Here is an 18,649-nt window from a genome sequence, read left to right as displayed (position 1 = left end):
GCATTGTTGCCATGGTAACCGATCTGATGGTGAGGGGCACAAGTTGTGTTGGGCAGGTGTGTCCAGCCCTAGTCTGCCGTACATGTCAGTGATATTTTAAAAGTATTAAAACCTAATTCAATGGAAGACTTCCTTTTACTTTACATCACTTATCTTTACGGCAATGCCGTGTAGTTCATCTGGCCACTAAGGGTAAACATCTACCAAGCTTGACGATGTCCTATAGAGGTAAGTCAGGTGTAATGTATTTAGAACCTTCCGCTACTATCCGGCGATATTTATTTTCTTTTACTAGTATGGGCTTAAATTAAATTATTTATAAGCCAGGAACAATACATCTTACCTTTAAATACAAATAAAAACGAAAAACCACCTAGAAAGAAAATTATATTTTGCGAATCCATTATGGTGGGCTTAAAATCATACAAAAAGTTGTTTTTATAATCGGAAGTGCAACATCTGTCAAGGCCACATACCTCTTCTAATAAGTGTGTACTGAATTCCAATTACACTTCCTATTAAAATGAAATCTGTCTTGTAAAAAACTGGATCTAATTAATTATTTTAAATAAACCCATTTTTAGTTGTCAAATTATTTGTATTTTTTTTTTTTTAGTAATATTATTAAGTTATTACCAGGTTCATTAAAGTACTTCATAGTGTCACACTATTAAGGTGAACTTATAATTTTGTTCTTTAATTCCAATTAAGGAAACCAGTGTATGAACTTTTGCACTAATTGTATACAGAGAAGTGCTGTATACCTTTTGCGTTTGTCACTCTTGTATTATTGTATTTTTTCAAATAAAGGTTATAATAATATTCAGAGAAGTGTTTACGTTGTTCATGCAAAACATGCTCTTTAATTGTTTGGGATAAAAAAACTAAATGTAGATGTCCATTTTATAACCATTAGAGTGGGCTTAAAGTGTGATTGGAGATAAGAGATGAAAAACAGTATGCCAAAGAAGAAGGTTCTTCAGTGCTGGGATTTCTTCTTATCCGCTTACAAACTACTGTCAGACCATTCCTATCTTTATGACTTTCTTGAAGTTCAAGTTGACCTACACGAGAATGGTTATTCCAGCGCTACAAGGTGTTCATTTTAAAAGATTACTCCTTATTTCTACCTTCAGTCAGCAAATGGGTGCGAAAGGTTTGGGAGAAGGTTAAAAAATAAATTAGCAACTTTCCTTTTAAAGTAGCTTCCAAGGCAATATTTGAATGCGTAGAATTTGAAAGCCTTAGCCACCACGACCTTCTTCCTAACGTACCCACACAAAATACTCGCTGTAAAGCCACAGATCCTCAGGTGGTGCTTAAGGTTGGATTCTAGGTGCTTAAATTTAAGCTTGATAAATCTTTGTCACAGTTTAGCTCTCCAGTCGCGATCGAAAGAGGTCTAAAGTTGTGAAGCCTGCTTAGAAACTCTTCCTTTTTTTATTGCCGTCTAGAATTTCCAGTGCTAGTCTAAGCTGCTTTTCCATGGTATTTCTTCGCTCCGTGTAACTAGCCTGGTTGCTGCTTAAGATAAAGCCTTTTGTTTTAAGGCAATGCAAAATGTCTGTTGGCAATTTAATCATCTTACCAACTTTCAGCAAACACTAGTGAACTATGTGGGATGAAAACTTCTCATTTCTGGGGATTTTTTGCCTTTCTAAACAATGGGTATGATCATTGTTTTATTCTATTAGGGAATAGAATGTCCGAGGGCGGTAGTCCATTTTATATATAACATCGGTCTGCAAAGTAGGCAGATGTACATAATCTAGCCGTGCGGAATGTGATTCGTATCGTTATCCAGGGGGACACTATTTGGAGCTAATCTACAATGCGCCAAATTTTGTTTTTAGTTTTACTTGTACCACAATTGACATAATTCAGGTTAAAAAATGAAATAATTTATATGCTATAACTCGGTTATATTTGTGAAAAATTTAATTTTCGTTTTTATATACCCCTGTTAACTACCCAGGCTATTTAGGGAAACCTCAGGAGAAACAGTGTTAGAAATAACCATTTCATGGAACCAAAACACCTCTCTCCAACTCCTGAGAGGTTTTATAATTTAAATAGAAATTTATAATTCTCTATTTTCTAGTAATTCATTTTTAAAAATTACTTTAAATGGAATTTATTTTTATACATTTGTAGAAAATGTTATTGGTTGGTGGGGAGGGACCACAATAACCAAAGCTCCTTCTGATCCATTAAATTATTTTAGAGTGACTTGTAATGGTGTGTGTGTGTGTGAATACGCTAAACTTATATGAGTGTGAGTGCAGTTGGCGCATGCAATAAGGATAACTGGGAACGTCCGATCCCTGATGAAGATTCCTCACATCCCTTCAGGGGATTGCGAAAAATAGTAGTATAATCATGGTTATTTCATTATTCAATTTAATTTGTTTTCTGTTCGCAGTGGATGGAGATGGCATCGGGGTGCCAGATATGACTATGATCTCTGATATTGATGAAGTGAGAATAAATAATAACTTGCGCGTCAGGTACACACGTGATCTCATCTACGTATCCTTTAATATAACTTACGGGAAAAAGTCAAGAGTGATAGTTTACGTCAAATAGATCTCTTAAGGGTGCTTCTAGTTTTTCTGGGTTCCTTCGTAGGAAAAGGCTGATAGTAATTTTGTAATGGTATCAAGTAAGTTTGCTTTAAAGTTCTATTTATCATGCAATGGACGGATGTACCTTATGCTGATTTATCTTAATTATTTTATGCTTCTCTCTTCTTGTGGTCACTCGAGCTGGGTCGGCACGCTGAATTTTCTGGCTTCCACACACGATATCTTGCTCAGCAAGACAGAGTCTTAGGTCCTAGGTCTGCCAGTAGCTTCTCCACTCATTCCCTCTTATCTCATCGATCTTGGTTTATCTGTTATTGAAAAGGAAACATTATGCTAAAATCTTAAAATGGAAGAAAACGACTTGGTGTGAATTTCTTAATTTTTTTTTATTTTATTTTTCTCATGTTTTTCAAAAACTATACTAGAAGACTTTTTGAAACATAGCATTCTGAAACTAATCAGATAAAAAAGACCTATCATTTTTGTTGGTTACTTTTTTTTTTTATCTGAAAATTGATTGAAGAGGTTTTCTACGAAGGGTTAATTCGTCTTAGCTTTAATGCCATTTCGGTGAAACGTACGATTCTACCTTCTTTATAAGGTTGGCGGTAAGTAATAAATTGCTATCTCTTCTAAGATTTTCACTTTCTCTTACTCTGCTATGTAAGAGAAGATATTGTAGTCGTTTAGATATTAGATTTGGAGTTTTCATTAGTAGTATCTACATATTTTGATGTCTGTGAGAAAGATGTCCATCATGACATTGTCTTACAGTTCAGGCACCCATGCACACATACATCTGACATTAATGTCATAGATTTCTTAGGATACTAACCCAATTTATTTATTTTTTTATGTTATAAATAAAAGTAATAGATAAATATTTCAATAATTATCATTATGGAAATTATCATTCTAAGTTTAGAAATAATCGATAAAGTCGTTTTCCAGAAAATGCTAAAACCTAAACTCTATTTGTAATTTTTCGCTTCCGGTTTACAGATTTTTTTATATTTGGTATAAGCTATGCTTTCAATACAACTTGATTTGTTTGGGCGACGGAATTATCTCTTAAGAGATGTTTTGAGTTGCTGTCCCCAAAGAACTCCTAAAAAAACATTTCTTGGGAAAACATTTATAATAAAATCAAAAGATATTTACGGGTACATAACAAATTTACATAAAATTTGAATGAAATAACATTTTCTTTAAAAAACGGTACACTCGTCTAGGCTGAAGTTGTTTACAATAAGATAACGAACATTTGATGCCATTGCAATCCTGCCGAATTTAATAAAATTAAGCTAAAATTTGGGAATTTTATCACTTACAAAAAAAGAGGAAAAGTAGTCTTTTTAGTGTAGCTCTCTAGAGTTCTATTCAGGCATGGAAGTTTTCTCAATAACAGCTTAAAAACAATTTTCGTTATTTTAGAGAATTTGTGAAGTTGATTTCAATAATGTAAAAGGCACAACGTGAATCCTCTAAATACTATAGAATCAACACAGTTTCCGTTATTAGTAAATTTATTTAAGTAATTTAATAAACTTAACATCCTAAACTTTTAATGTGAAATCGGCACTTTCATTTGTGAAAAATTGAAGTTTTAATAAAGAAATAGTGTATAAGTTTTTCTTTCAAGGTTTGTTTTCCTTAATGAAGAGAGCAGACATATGCTGGCACCATTCTTGTGTCTGTGAACCCTTACAAAGATCTCGAGATATATGGCACCGTAAGTATTAATTGATAAAATTGTAGTTTATTTAAATTATTAAATACTCTATTAAATTTTATGTATTTTTTTAAATCAATAATTCTAGAGTTGTTGTCGCCGACATATGCGGTAGAGTGTATGAGCGCGGACCGAAATTAAAGTAAAAATCTATCACAATTTTTTATTTTGTTTGAATAACAATAAATTTGCAATAAAGTTGTGACTTTAAACGTTTAAGTTATCGGCGGTTCATTCAGAACGGTAAAAATAAATAAATAAATACAAAATAAAAATTGTGTTCATTCAATTGCTAATTATAATTCATTTATTTTAAATCCTCTGAAATAATGCGATTAGTCTAATTGATAAATTAAAAACATTTATGAATTATAAAGGTGTAACAAACGTTTTTGCGTATTTTTCTTTCGTGAGCTACTTGAAAATTCATAAAGGAGGCCAATGCATTATCGATTCGTGCTGGATAGATTGTTTAATAGTTACAGAAAGGAAATGAGTCTTCACAATAATAATGCAAAGTCGGGCATTCATGATCCCTCCATCTATTTTAAGAGAAGCTGTAGAAAACCTGCAGGAAGGTTAAAAATGTCTCACTCTACCTTTAACATTTTTTTTATACTTATTGTAATAAAACTCCAAAAATACTGACTTTTTCTGCATCTTTCCTTAAAAACTTGAATACTAAATATTTTACTAAAAATGATTTCCATTGATTTAGGAACAAGTATTTGAATATCACAATCGTAAAATGGGAGCGTTGGAGCCTCACGTCTTTGCATTGGCTGAAGCGGCTTATAAAAACCTTCAGACTGAGGACAAAAACCAATCATGTGTGATTTCTGGAGAGAGTGGAGCAGGCAAGACTGAGGCCACTAAATTCATACTGCAATACTTGTGTCTGGTTACAAGCAACGTCAGTACATGGGTGGAACAGCAAATTCTAGAGGCCAATACAATTCTGGAAGCATTCGGTTTGTGTTAAGTTTTAAGGGGAATGTACTTAGGAAATTATGGAGGATTTATTTTTGGTGTATTGTTTTATGTAAAAGTGGTTTTAAAAACTTTTGAATTTAGAGAAAACTCTCTAGTATTAGTGAGTGCACCCGCGCAACTTTGCGACTTAATTTTCTGTAAACTTGCGGTTTTTTATATAATGTACATTTTCTCCATGTTGACTTATACGAATCTAATATTTTGTTTCTAATTTTCGATTCGATTACAAATTACATTTAACCGTTTCTTGTCGACGTGATTTTCTAACAGCTGATAAAAACATAAAAATTAACCGGAATAGCTAGAGAAAGTCTTAATGTAAAAAAAAAAATCTTAAAGTTTCGGGCACCATTGCGTTGTGGTCTTTAACTCTTTCTGGAACTCCTTACCTTCATCTGTCCGTCATTCTCTTACCCTTTCCATCTTTAAATCCCTTCTGTTCAGTTATCTCCTTTCTAACCAGCTATCTCCAAAATTATAATTGTATTCTTTTATTTTATTAATTTTAATTTATTATTTTCGTAAATACTTATTTTTATTTATAAACATTTAAAAGTTTGGCCGAACTAATACGGCCTCCTAGTGTTATGTGTTTATTCTTAGTATTTGGGGCAAAAGTCCCAAAATAATAAATTTATTTCTTCTTCTTCTTCTTCTTCTTCTTCTTCTTGATCATATTTACTTGTTGCCAACAGGCGGTTGTAAATTAAATTGAGTTAAAAAAGTGTAACTAATAATTATTTTCATTTATGTTCTCTTAAGGTAACGCAAAGACTGTTAGAAATGATAATTCTAGTAGATTTGGAAAATTTATGCAAGTATGTTTTGATAATAAATGGATGATAAAAGGCTGCATCATACAAGATTATCTTTTAGAACAATCTCGGATAACATTCCAAAGTGTCGGAGAACGAAATTATCATGTTTTTTACCAACTCGTCGAAGGTTCTAAGGTAGTTTTATTTAGTTTTCGAGAATTTTAGTATTGCGATCGAGCCAATTTTTTCGCAAATCGAATTTACCCCAAAATTACGTTGTTTGAATTTCTGCGTCTCAAATTCGGGATTCCGTGTGGGTGCTAGCTTCTATTTCATCAGATCTCGGTCAAATTTGTCAAGGTAACCAGAAAGGTAATCCTCAGGGGTCCTTTAAACCCAATTTGGAAAATTGGACTTGATCGCAGTATTTCTTCCTTAACACAAAACTTTTTATTATTTTATTTATTGGTGCCCGGAGCTTCTTTCAGTGCACTGCAGGCTTCCGAACAGTGTTCCCTTGTTACAGACAACACTTTCTATTACTGGACAGTGAGCTGTAAGAAGCTCCTAGGAAGAGATAAATCTGAGGACCAGCAGCAGCTGAATTCGAACCGTGTTGGAATGCAGTATTCGCTAACCACTCAGCTAATCCCTTCCTATCTGTTATTAATAATAAAAATTATCAAGAACCTCTTTCCATATTGGAAATTAAAAAATATGTGTTTTCCAGTGTAACAAGGATCTTGCGGAGCAGTTTATGTTGAACTCTGCAGATACTTTTCAGTATCTGAACCGCTCGGGATGTATTAAAATTGAAGGAGTGAACGATGCGAGAAAGTTCGATGGACTTCGTTTAGCATTTAATGTACTTAGGATTCCATTGAATATGTGTGATGGGATTTTTAGCGTACTGTCTGCAATATTATGGCTTGGAAATTTATCTTTTGAGGTAAATATTTATTATTTATTCTAATGTAAGTTGAAAATTAAACGAAGAAATTTTTCTTGAATAGTTCTTCCATTAGCAGTAAGCTTTTTTTTTGAAGTGAGGATCGGCTAGAGTGAAAACAAAATTAACTTTAGCTGTATGCATTAAGTTCTTTTGGATTCAATTGGTATTGGATTATTCTAGAAGCCTATCTTCTGCCGAAGCGGCCTAAAGAGGCTTTGGGAAGGTAGAACGTGACCCATTCTTTAGATGATTAATCTTTTACCAATAATGTTATTCTGGTTTATTCTCAAGCCATTTCGAGGTATCGGGAAATGAGGTGTAAAATAGGTTTGTCAAATCAGGCTCTTTTAACCCTTTAATGTGACCTAGTTTCCAGGCATGTGATGCGCTCACATTCATTCATAGGGTATGAGCTCTGTGGATTTTGTGGTTAGCTACGAGGGTTGGCTGAAAAGTAATGCACACATGCTTGCAGAGCGCGAACGAAGAGCTTCAATAAGAGATTCAAGAAAAATCAAAAGAATTCTTCAGTGACGGAATGAAGAAACTTGTTTCACGTTGGGAGGAATGTATTAGCGTTAATGGTGACTACATTGAAAAGTAATACATAATTGTGAAGCTTAAGAATTGTACTTTGATATACTTTTTGTCCGAACTTGATAACACTTCTTTCCCCCTCTCCTTGCATGTGTGCATTACTTTTCAGCCAATCCTCGTAGAATGGCGATTAAAGACGCGGACAGAGCTGATGTCGTTACTTTGTTTTCAAAAACCAAAAGAATTGTCTAAATTTTTCACTGAATTTTAGCCATAAAAAGAAGTTATTAAGAGAAGAGTTAACATACTCTTTCTGGTTTTATTTCTAAAATAATTTTTTCATAACATAACATTGTTTGAGTTGCAGGAAGATTAAGTTCATGCCGATTAGTATGAACTGTAGAAAAGCTTGAACTGCTTCCTACAAAAGTTATTCTATTTTAGAGATGTATAGCAGGCGAGAAATTATTGAAACATTTATTAAAATTCATTTTGTTTTTAATCTGACCGAATCGGACTAATTAAAGGGATGTCTCTTGTGGTAGTTATGTAAGCACACATTATACCTTTTTTTGTATTTCATCCAGGATATAGATGGTGAAAAATGCCAGTTAACGGAGGATGACAAGTCTATTCTGGCCACTGTTTCCAAACTACTTGGACTTCAGGTGGAAGATGTGATCCAAGTTTCTCTTGTCAGACAGATCAACGTCAGAGGCAACATTACAGAAATACCCCTCAAATTTCAGGAAGTGTGTCAAAGTTTTATATTAATTTACAAAACACTAGTTTAAAGTAGACGTGAAATTTTTGAAATAGAATTTTCTCTGAAAAAAGCTTTGAGGTCCCAAATTTTTTTTTTATATTTATTATTTTTTTTAATTATTCGCTGTGTAGCCAGCATAAATTTAAAAAGGAAACTCGCAAATAATTTAAAGTTCAAATTTCGTATTAGTTTAGACAAGATAGATTCGAGAAAAGTTTTTGTAAAAATTATTTTACAAGAGGAATCCCATTGTGCTGTAATAATAGAAAATATTAGAAAATTCATTTAATTATTCAGGTATAATTTAAATAAGAATAAAATATTGTCAAAACTTAAGATTTATATTTATTTATTTATTTATTTAATTTTACTTCATTTTTTATTTTATTTTTTTGTGATTTTATCTTGTTTATTTATTATGCAAGTTGTTTTTTGTCAATAACGCAATATGTAAAGTTGGCAGTAGCAATGTACAAAATTAATAAGTTTACATTTACAGACGTTCTAAGTAACAATGTATTTAAAATGCATTACATCTATATTTCTTGAAAAGACATTAAATATTTTGAAACGTCGGCATCTGTAAACCTTTTCACTTGTTTTCACTGATTAATAAGAATAAAATTGGTTGCAAAAATTGTTGGTTTAGGTTTTCAAAATTACGAAAATAGTTGAGTGAACGCGAATATCCTACAATTACTTTTTTCAACTTAGGAGTTATTACTATAATTTTAATTGATATTAACATTACATTTGTTTAATATCGATTGCAATACTAGGATGGAGGAAAGGGATTTGCGCTGTGGTTAGCGAACTGATTTCCCACGTGGAGATCCGGGGTTTGAATCCAGCTAGTGGATCTTAGATTTTGTCTTTCTAAGAACTTCTTATAGTCCACAGTTCGGTGATGGACAGTGTTGTCGGTAACGAGAGAACATTGTCTGGATGCTGGCGGTGCACTTCAAGGAAGTTCCTGTCGCAAATGACTTCAGATGTTCATGCGTCCTTAATTAGAAAAAATAATAATTAGGATGGCATTTTAGAGGGATGCCAAAAATCACACGCCTTCGCTTGAACTGTTCTAAAATGATTTTTCTCTGATGAAAATAGTGCAGGTAAAAGTGATCGTCCTTAAATGTGTAGCGTGTATTCAGTCTAAATGAAACTTCTGTTTGACTGAATCTCCATTGTCGAAGTTTAAAACGTTCCGTGAAAACAACATATCCACTAACGAATAGTTATAAAAAGTGAAGATTGATGTACTAAAACTCAATTTCTTGGTTGCAGGCTAAAGAAAACCGACACGCAATGGCAAAAGCGCTATACTCGCGTACTTTTGCTTGGCTGGTAAATCACATCAACACGTGTACCAATCCAGGCCTCGATTCATCCCGTTTCCTTGGAGTACTAGATATTTTTGGTTTTGAAAATTTTGCTGTGAACTCTTTTGAACAACTCTGTATCAATTATACAAATGAAAAACTCCACAAGTTTTTTAACCATTATGTTTTCGCTTTGGAGCAGGACATTGTAAGACTAATTGCTTTAACTTTATCTTAATCAGCCTAAAGTGGCAATTTGTCTTAAAATTAATATTGAACAGGTTTTCTTTCTGTCTTAAGTATCACCAAGAAGGTATACAGTTTTCGCATATTGAATTCACTGACAACACGTGTTGCCTAGAACTGATAGAGAAGCCTCCCAGGTGCATTCTGAAACTGCTCACTGAACAATGTCACATGCCTAAAGTAAGTTTGTTCATTTAAGTTTTGTTTAATTTTTAAGATTACATTCTCAATCATGGTTTGAATCTACACATTTTAATCACCGGTCAACTGGAAGGAAGGGTGTAGTGCGGTGGGTGTTATGTACCCGGCCCTACGATCGAGACGACTTTGAATATAACGCTTGTATTAAAATAATATATTTTATGTAATAATTATTATGTTTTCAAACGTTCAATTTAATTTGAAAAATGTGTTTTTTATTTTATCTAATTTTTAGATTGATTACAGCATTTACAATGATGTAATTATCACTTTACATCCCTCCACCTAACTGCTTCACAAGTAATTCTTGCGATTTTCGCTAGATTGTACAAGCGTTCAGTTTTCCTAATTCGATTCAGGAATTCCTAAACCTGCGTGATCCTCAAATTGATAATTACAAGTCAGTTGATTGTAATAATAAGAGTGAGACGGTGCTGAAACTAACGAACGAAATTAACACAGAACCTGGCAAAGGAATTTAGATGTCACATTTCAACGTTTTAATTGATGGATAAAAAAATATAAAGGATTTAAAAATATACCTAAAACATTCACTTGCGATTCACATAATACATTTTACATTATATTAATTTTCAAATTAGTATTTTAATGTTAATATTTAATTAATATTCCCAATATTATTTTTCAAATTAATCATGATTTTGAACAAGAAATAGAAAAAATGAACTGGAAAACCATCAGTGCATTTTTAAAAATATTGTAATGAACATGTATGTAAACGAATACTAAATCCAGAAAATATATTTTTTTAAATTTGATAAAGTACTGACATATTGAAATATATTTTAAATAAAAGTTAAGATCTTATAATAAATTTCCTTAATTTTTTAACTGCATAGAAATTTTTAAATTTATGTTATGCGAAGAACATTTAAATTTAGTTTCCATATTATGCATTGAAAAAGAAATTTCCATAAATGGCTATTTTTCAGAAGTTAATAATGACATAACAAAAAAACACACATATTTAAATAAATAAATTGTAAGCTGTAATGTTTAAGGGATCAATTGAGATCGGATAGTCTACGGCAAATCTGTTGTCGAAAACATTGCGTAATTCCTCTATTCCGTTAGAGTCCTTGGCGTTTTTATCACTGATATTTCCAGCATAGCAGCTTATTTATTGACTGATCGGTTTTTCGGACTTTCATCTATTTTTAGAGAAAATCAGTTTGTTGTAAACAATTTGACTTCAATTATGTTTCCGGACCGTACCATATTTGCTGATTGAGTGAGAAAGGTTACATGGTGTGCTTGTCTGTTATAATGTTAATGAACATTAAAATATTGGCAAAAATAGTGAAATACAATTAATGAAGCACAGTCCGTCTTAAGGTTTCTGTACGATTTATGCATAGGTGATGTTTTACAATAGAATTGCAAATTAGAAGTTATATTTCGTATTTTATACAAAGGGTTATTGTTTAGGTCTGAGTTTGGGCAGCGTTTGTTTGTACTTGGTGATTTATTAATAATATTAGGAGTGTAACCAAAATTTTTCAACTTGCTAAAAAAAATTCAAAATGTTGTCTCATCAGCTTTTTTACTTCTATTTCTAAAGTAAAAGGAATTATTACATTCGTTCCTCTAGTACATATTTTCTATCCTTCATACCTGATTTTTTTTTTCAGGGATCTGATGGTGCTTATCTGGTCAATTTGCACGCAGAATTTGAATCTCATCCTCAGTATGTGAAAGGTGACGATCGACGAAAATGGGAAAAAGAATTTGGTATTGACCACTACGCTGGAACTGTAACATATTCTGTGGAAGGTTTTGTGGACAAGAATCGAGATGTTCAACAGGATGTGTTCTTTGATTTCATGAGTAGATCCACTAATGTGTTTGTACAGGAGTTAACGATATACCAGGTTTGAATACAAACGTTTGAATGTATAAAGTATGCCAATGTTTTAATTTTTATTGTAAATATTTCATTAACTTTGTATTTTAGGATCTACTTGGAGCAACGTCCACCAGAATGGGTACCGCTGGAATGACACTGGCTGCGAGAGGTACCAGTAAAGGCAAACCTACTGTCAGTGACACCTTCAGACACCAACTACAAGCTCTTGTAGATGTTTTGCAAGCCACAAATCCATGGTAATTCTTCAATTTCTTAGTCTTCTTATACAGTATAAGTCCAATTTCTGAACGATAAAACTTCAGACAGGTTAGGCAATAATATCAAGTATAATAATATCAAACATCCAGGCGTCAGGTTAGACAATAATATCAAGTCTAAGATAGTATTTGGACACTTCGGATATTGTCAATTTACCATTAAGTCCTCTCACATTTTAATAAAAAATAGTTAACTAAATGCTTGAAATATTTTTAATAATTTCAATAATTGCTTGAAAACCCATACATTTCTTGAATACAATAACTTCTCTGCTCTTCTCGGACTCATCAGTCGCTAGAATAGTTGCACAGTGCACTACAATTTATGTTTTTTCTTTTTATGCAATTTGATATTGTCTCTTGATGGAAGAGTTTTTTAATTCTTGTTTGACACAAGAGGCAATCATTTATAATACGAACGCGAATATAAAAAAAATCACTGCCTTACTCATTTGTGAAGTAAATCTAATTATATTTTATTTTTATAATAATAATTATTATTTTATTTTATTTTTATTTTTTGGATGGAAATACGTTTAGCAATACTTTAACGTGAAATTGAAGTAAGAATTTCCAGGATTGATGATAGAGCTGTAAACGTTTGCCAGTTATAAGTGTAGCTAATTGCTAATAAGTCGTGTATTTCTTTACATTTTTAGGTATGTTCGTTGTATAAAACCAAACATGAAAAAATGCGCCAATGAATATGATGAAAAACTAGTCTTAGATCAATTAAAATATCTAGGAATGTTGGACATAATCCGAATTCGGAAAGAAGGGTACCCAATCCATATGCCTATAGATCAGTTTTGGCTAAGGTACAAATGCCTCTCAAAAGTTAAGCGTGCTTCTGATTTGAGAATTGCTATCAGGTAAGGGACATTGCACTTTACAGTACTCTGAAACATTATTTCTTACATATCAGGCTTGTTACTATAATTAAAAAGTTTGTGGTTTGTGTGAGTAGTAACAGTTTGATTCAAACTCTTTATACATAACATTTCTGTCTGGTTTAGAGTTTAGAGTTTAATTGAATTAAACTCTAAAGTTTAGAGTTTTTAGGTTAAGAGTTTAATTGAATAATTATTCAAATAGTATATTTTTGCTTAGTGACCTAATGAAGCGTTATTCCATTAATAACAAAGAATGGCAGTTGGGCAAGTCAAAAGTATTTCTTCGTGGATGTGCCCACGAGCCTTTGGAAGACATGAGGAATAGTGTTCTCCAAGCTAGCGCACTGCTAATACAGAAAATATGGAAGGGCTATTATTGTTACAAGGGTTAGAATCTAAAAATTCATTACTTTGAACTTTCTGTTGCTGTTTTATCTGATTTTTTTTTCACATTGGTATAAAAAAAAGAAATAGAAAAAGTTATGTAATGCCTAGTTTACCACATTACATATTAGCTTAGCGATCCTCGCCACTAACCGCTTGGCTACATTGAGATTATTGGGCTTAAACAAGTGGGCTTTAGACTGATTAGCTGAACTGAAACACGGAAAATAGCAGAAAATCTAAGTTTGACAGTAAGATTTTAGTCAAGCTCTAATATTCGGAAGTACCCTTTTGCTCGACTTTGTTTCTAAGTGTCTCAAGATTTTCACAGTAAAAAAAAAAAAAAAAAGCAACGGGTTATTTTTGAACTTGCTGTATTATCCAAGCGTATCCTGACTTTTTATTTTAATTTGAAAGATTTTCCTCAGTCAACTTTTGAAGATTATATAAGTTTTTCCTTAGATTGTGACACAAATATCTGCGGATCAAATACCTTCACAATATTAGCTATGATAATAATAACTGCCACCTAAAGTGTTACAGAGAGTGCAATATACAGACAGACTACTAATGTAATTGTTAGGAAGATTGCAACCTTAAGCATCTCTGTAAAAGCCAAAGTGAGAGCACTATGATTAGCCTAGAGAATCCTATGCTAACACCTATTTATTGAGGAGTCTTAAGTGTGCTCCATTAATAACCTCCCCCTCCATTATTACTCCGATATGCATAGGAGAGGAATTAAAAGTTTCGCTACAATTTCAGTTCTTCTAAATGTTGGGGCCACCTCTTTATGGAAGCGAATGCTGTGTTTTTTATTGATTTAATTAATTTTATTTTCTAAATTTTTTACTAGCTAGAATATAACGATATATTAATGTTCAGTAATCAGCATAAAATTAAAAATTATTTAATTATAATTGTATAAATCATTGCAATAAGAGAAAGAAGTCTGCATATTTTCATGAAAATATTTATCTCCTCTGAATTTTTTAGAATACGTGGTTACGAGAAATGCAGTAGTGAAAATACAGCATGCATTTCGTGGCTGGAAACTTCGCCTTTGTTTCTTGAAAAAGAGAAGGGCAGCTATTGTGATACAGTCTCATCTGAGAGGTGTCTTTGCACGTGAGGTATGAGCTTTGATTGTTACAATAATTTCAAGGTCATTTACCTTATTTTTGTCAAAGCTTGAAATTAAAACGAATAGTATTCATAAGAGCTAGCTAACAAATCACCCTATTTCAACAGTTCCACTGGGACTTGAACGCATTGTTTCGTGCTATCCAGTGCTGTTACGTTGAGCTTTAAAAATTATGAAATTATAGCATTTTTCTTATTGTAGGTTGCTTTAGCATTGCGAGAAATGCGTAGAGTAGAGGAAGAGATGAGAAAACGGGAGAAACTTGAAGAAGAAAAAAGATTAAGAGAAGAGCAAGTCGCTAAAGAGCAATGGTTAGAACGTGCCAGTACTGAGGAGAACGAACGAAGGTAATCTAATGTATATAAATTTAAAAAAATGGAAGAAAACTTCTACTCTTACTTATTCTTACTTCTACACTTCTTTTATTTTTTTACTGCTATACTACTTTTACTTTGTTAGAGGAATTTTGCGACCCCGTATGCAAATATTACTGTAATTTTAAGTTTGTGTGACCTACACAACTTTGCAGAATAAAGTTTTATTGACATTTCATTAAAAATGTGAGGCCTTTTAAACACTAATTGTGATTTTATTAAAAAAATAATAAGCAAAAATGAAAATAAAATTAGTAATTAAGCAGTTTTGCTCGATCGTTATTTTTCACACTCGGGATTTGGGCAGTACATTGCAAAAAAAAAATATATAGTATTGTGAGGGGGAATGTAAGTAAGGAAACAAAGATTCAACGAAAAAACAGAAATTTATTTAGAAGAACAAAAAAGAAATCTCTTGACAAACATACGGAAATAATAAAGGAAATAAAAAGGTCTCTCTCTCCCTCCGGGGTCCTCCGAAGCCACCTCTCGCTCGCGGGTTGAGTTCAGACGCAGAGTAACGATCCCAAGACTATTACTTGCCCACGCTCTAGGCCGTACTGACTGCTGGCTAGAACCGCGAGCCTCACCTTTCGGCGCTCGGGCGCTACCGCCCGTTTCCGCTCTCTCTGTATGAATATAATTCTGCGAATTGAAGTTGTAATTTAAATTTTTGCGATCTTCCGCTCTGAGTTTGATTCTCTTACTCGCGGTCAGAACAATGTCGAAGAATTGTAGTTTCGTAGTCGTAGGATTTTGAGACCGTATTTCAATAATGAAGTAAATATAAGAATCCTGTAAACGATCATAAAATCAACCAAAGCACAGGTTCACTTCGGACCCACGTATTTCAATAATAATAAGAAAACAATTTAGGATTTTTAACTACATACTATTACCTGCAGGTAAAACTGTTAACTCTATTCAAAGATTTGACTTTAAACCATCACTTATGATTTGTGATTTTATGCAGTGTGACGGAAGCGGACACAGTGGCTTTGTCGCAGATGGCCACCCATTTAAATCACCGCCTGGTCGAACCGTTGAGCGGAGGAGAATCTGTGGACTTAGACAATCTATTTGCGTTTTTGTCTGATGTACAGACCAGCAATTCTCCAAAAAATCATATAATAGATGAAATCGGACATAAAATGAATGAACTAGTATCTGATCTGGATGTTGAGGTATTTTTTTTTATTTTACGTACTCCTTCTAAAGAGAAAGATATCTTATATATCTTATATAATATGAAAATGGCTCCAAACCACATAAATTTGTAGATTCGTGTACCTTACTAACTACATGTAGATCTTTCTTTTTTTTTGTCAGAATTAATTTTTTAGAAGGTTTTTGGGAAATAAAAGTATTGTAATTGAATTGTAAAAAACAAAAAACAGCTGGCCGGATATATTGTATGCGTACAGATTTTAAATTTTGAGATTTCGCCGGAAATATCCATTTTGAGTTTCCCTGAGTACCAAAAAAGCAGTGATATTGGTATAGTGTAACAGTCTAATCAGTGGAATGTACTGACAGTCTACTGATCAGTACACTGGTTTTGAGATTTTCTTTATACTTCGTGTAGTGATTGATTATAAACATGTTAATGTACAACTTGTACTTTTCCCTGTAAATTTGATTTTGGGTACTTCAGTGATTGATTATAAACATGTTAATGTACAACTTGTACTTTTCCCTGTAAATTTGATTTTGGGTACTTCTGCGTAAAGGGGTTGATTCTCTCTAAAATGCCATTTTTCTGTAATCATATCTTGGTGTCTACTGTGAAGGTAGTTTTATGTGTTGCGGAAGTCAAACTTCATAAAATATACATAGACTTATGACTTTAATTTGATTACTTTTCTATAAAAATTCGTTTTAGAATAGTTGTCGATAAGAGTGGTGGTAGGCTTCCCCGTAAGGTTACATTTCAATGTAATGTATGGTAAAAAAGAAGAGTGTAGGTAAGAATATAATATGACTCAAATGTTCAAGGTTTCGAACAAAATTTGTGGGTTAAAAATCTTGAGTAAGAGAAAGTCGTGTGAGTGTTCATACCAGATTTTTACTTTCTTCTTCTATTCTAGTAAGAAAAGTAAGGTATTAAGATTGTGCAACTTTTAGATTTTTATATTTTACCGAAAATATACGTTTTGAGGCTCTGAGCCTAAGAAATTGGCCTCACTCTCTCTTGCTGTGTGAATGTGTGAACAAAGAAATCTTAAAAACGATGTCACCAGAAACTCAAAATTTAATTGTATTTTATTTTATTTTTAATTTTTTTTTTGTTTTGTGATTATTATTTCAGTTAGAAACTGTAATTCAGCAAGAGCTGGCAGGACTACGGGAGGACGAGCTACTAGGAGGGCCGAGGAACACCAAGGTGTTGAAGGCGCCTTCACTGCCCGAGCCCACGGAGCCGCCGCCTCCACCCCCCGCACACAACTCACCACCTCTACTGGCGCCGTCAGAGCAGCCAGCAGCCAGAGGCGAATCGGACGGACAGGAGCCCATCTACGAGTGCGTGCGTCCGCGAGAGGATGGCGGTTCACCCACTCCTCTGCCCACACCCATTAGTCCGCCGCCTCCAGTGGCCGCTGGCGTCTCTCCTGTCCTTCCACCTCCTAATGTTAGTGTAACTTTATAAAGAGGCGCCTTTGCTTTTCTTACTGGTTTATTAAAATCGTTCCTTATTCTTGCAGCAAGTACTCTACTGTTGCCAAATTGTATTGGAGCAATTTTAACCTCAAGCGTAAAATTGAAAAAATTGAACGCAGATTTTCAATTATTAGTTTAATCGGAAATAAAAGATCAGAATGACTCGAAAGTGGACTAACTTGAAAGTTCAAATTTGATTAAAGTTATAAGTGCCACTAGGCTAACAATAAGATTCGGTCAGCCATAAGAATGTGCCAATTATGTGTATATATAAATGTACAATATATTTATATAAGTATATAAATTTCGGGTTAAACTACTTGTATTCTGGCTTATGTTTTCAAACCTATTACATTTAGATATTGCATAATATGTATATTCGGCCATCCTAATGTCTTATATATAAATATATATATTGTAATTAAGCGGTGTTGAGATGCGGAATTCACATTGTTTTAAACAATACTAATTGCTATTAGTATAAAACAATACTAATTGCTATTAGTATAAAACAATACTAATTGCTATTAGTATAAAACAATACTAATTGCTATTAGTATAAAACAATACTAATTGACATTAGTATTAATCAATTCTAGCGCATTGGTATAAATATTATTACCGCCCTGTGTGAAAATTTGCCACGTTAATATGTCGTAACCACTTCAACACTCGAAGGCATTTTGATGAGCGCGACCTCCTAATCTGCCTTGGAAGGATGTTTAAGGAATACCTATTGTTTACAATGCATTTTTACTGAATTTTATTCTCTTTTTTCTGCGATTTTCAAAGCCATTAATAGGATTGTTAAACAATGTTTGGACCTGCAACGCTAAATAGTGTCAGCATAGAAAAAGGCAAGCTAGAACAGATTTAATCTTTAATATTATTCCGTATTACGAATCCAACCAAGTATTCAGTAATTCAGCTTATTAACCTAAACTTTTTCATTTCTTTTA

At 33.0% G+C, this 18,649-nt stretch overlaps 1 protein-coding gene across 1 annotated transcript in view; it reads left to right on the top strand.

Moving 5' to 3' along the window:
- Myo81F (unconventional myosin 81F) overlaps nucleotides 1-18,649 on the top strand; it is a 33,819-nt gene continuing 15,170 nt past the window's right edge. The window contains exons 1-17 of the mRNA XM_074142738.1: nucleotides 1-228; nucleotides 2,423-2,529; nucleotides 4,255-4,317; nucleotides 5,036-5,288; nucleotides 6,073-6,263; nucleotides 6,799-7,017; nucleotides 8,145-8,309; nucleotides 9,611-9,853; nucleotides 9,946-10,071; nucleotides 11,745-11,984; nucleotides 12,068-12,216; nucleotides 12,897-13,109; nucleotides 13,348-13,517; nucleotides 14,511-14,647; nucleotides 14,860-15,005; nucleotides 16,006-16,216; nucleotides 17,341-17,661. Coding sequence (XP_073998839.1) covers nucleotides 216-228; nucleotides 2,423-2,529; nucleotides 4,255-4,317; nucleotides 5,036-5,288; nucleotides 6,073-6,263; nucleotides 6,799-7,017; nucleotides 8,145-8,309; nucleotides 9,611-9,853; nucleotides 9,946-10,071; nucleotides 11,745-11,984; nucleotides 12,068-12,216; nucleotides 12,897-13,109; nucleotides 13,348-13,517; nucleotides 14,511-14,647; nucleotides 14,860-15,005; nucleotides 16,006-16,216; nucleotides 17,341-17,661 — 2,967 coding nt within the window. The 5' untranslated portion in view covers nucleotides 1-215. The remainder of the gene's footprint in view (nucleotides 229-2,422; nucleotides 2,530-4,254; nucleotides 4,318-5,035; nucleotides 5,289-6,072; nucleotides 6,264-6,798; nucleotides 7,018-8,144; nucleotides 8,310-9,610; nucleotides 9,854-9,945; nucleotides 10,072-11,744; nucleotides 11,985-12,067; nucleotides 12,217-12,896; nucleotides 13,110-13,347; nucleotides 13,518-14,510; nucleotides 14,648-14,859; nucleotides 15,006-16,005; nucleotides 16,217-17,340; nucleotides 17,662-18,649) is intronic.

Source organism: Rhodnius prolixus, unplaced genomic scaffold, assembly GCF_049639745.1.
Source record: "Rhodnius prolixus isolate KJV_2025 unplaced genomic scaffold, Rpr scaffold_12, whole genome shotgun sequence".
Taxonomy (NCBI): Eukaryota; Metazoa; Arthropoda; class Insecta; order Hemiptera; family Reduviidae; genus Rhodnius; species Rhodnius prolixus.
The sequence above is the reverse complement of the archived record's forward strand: the minus strand, read 5'-3'. Positions and strand labels throughout refer to the sequence as shown.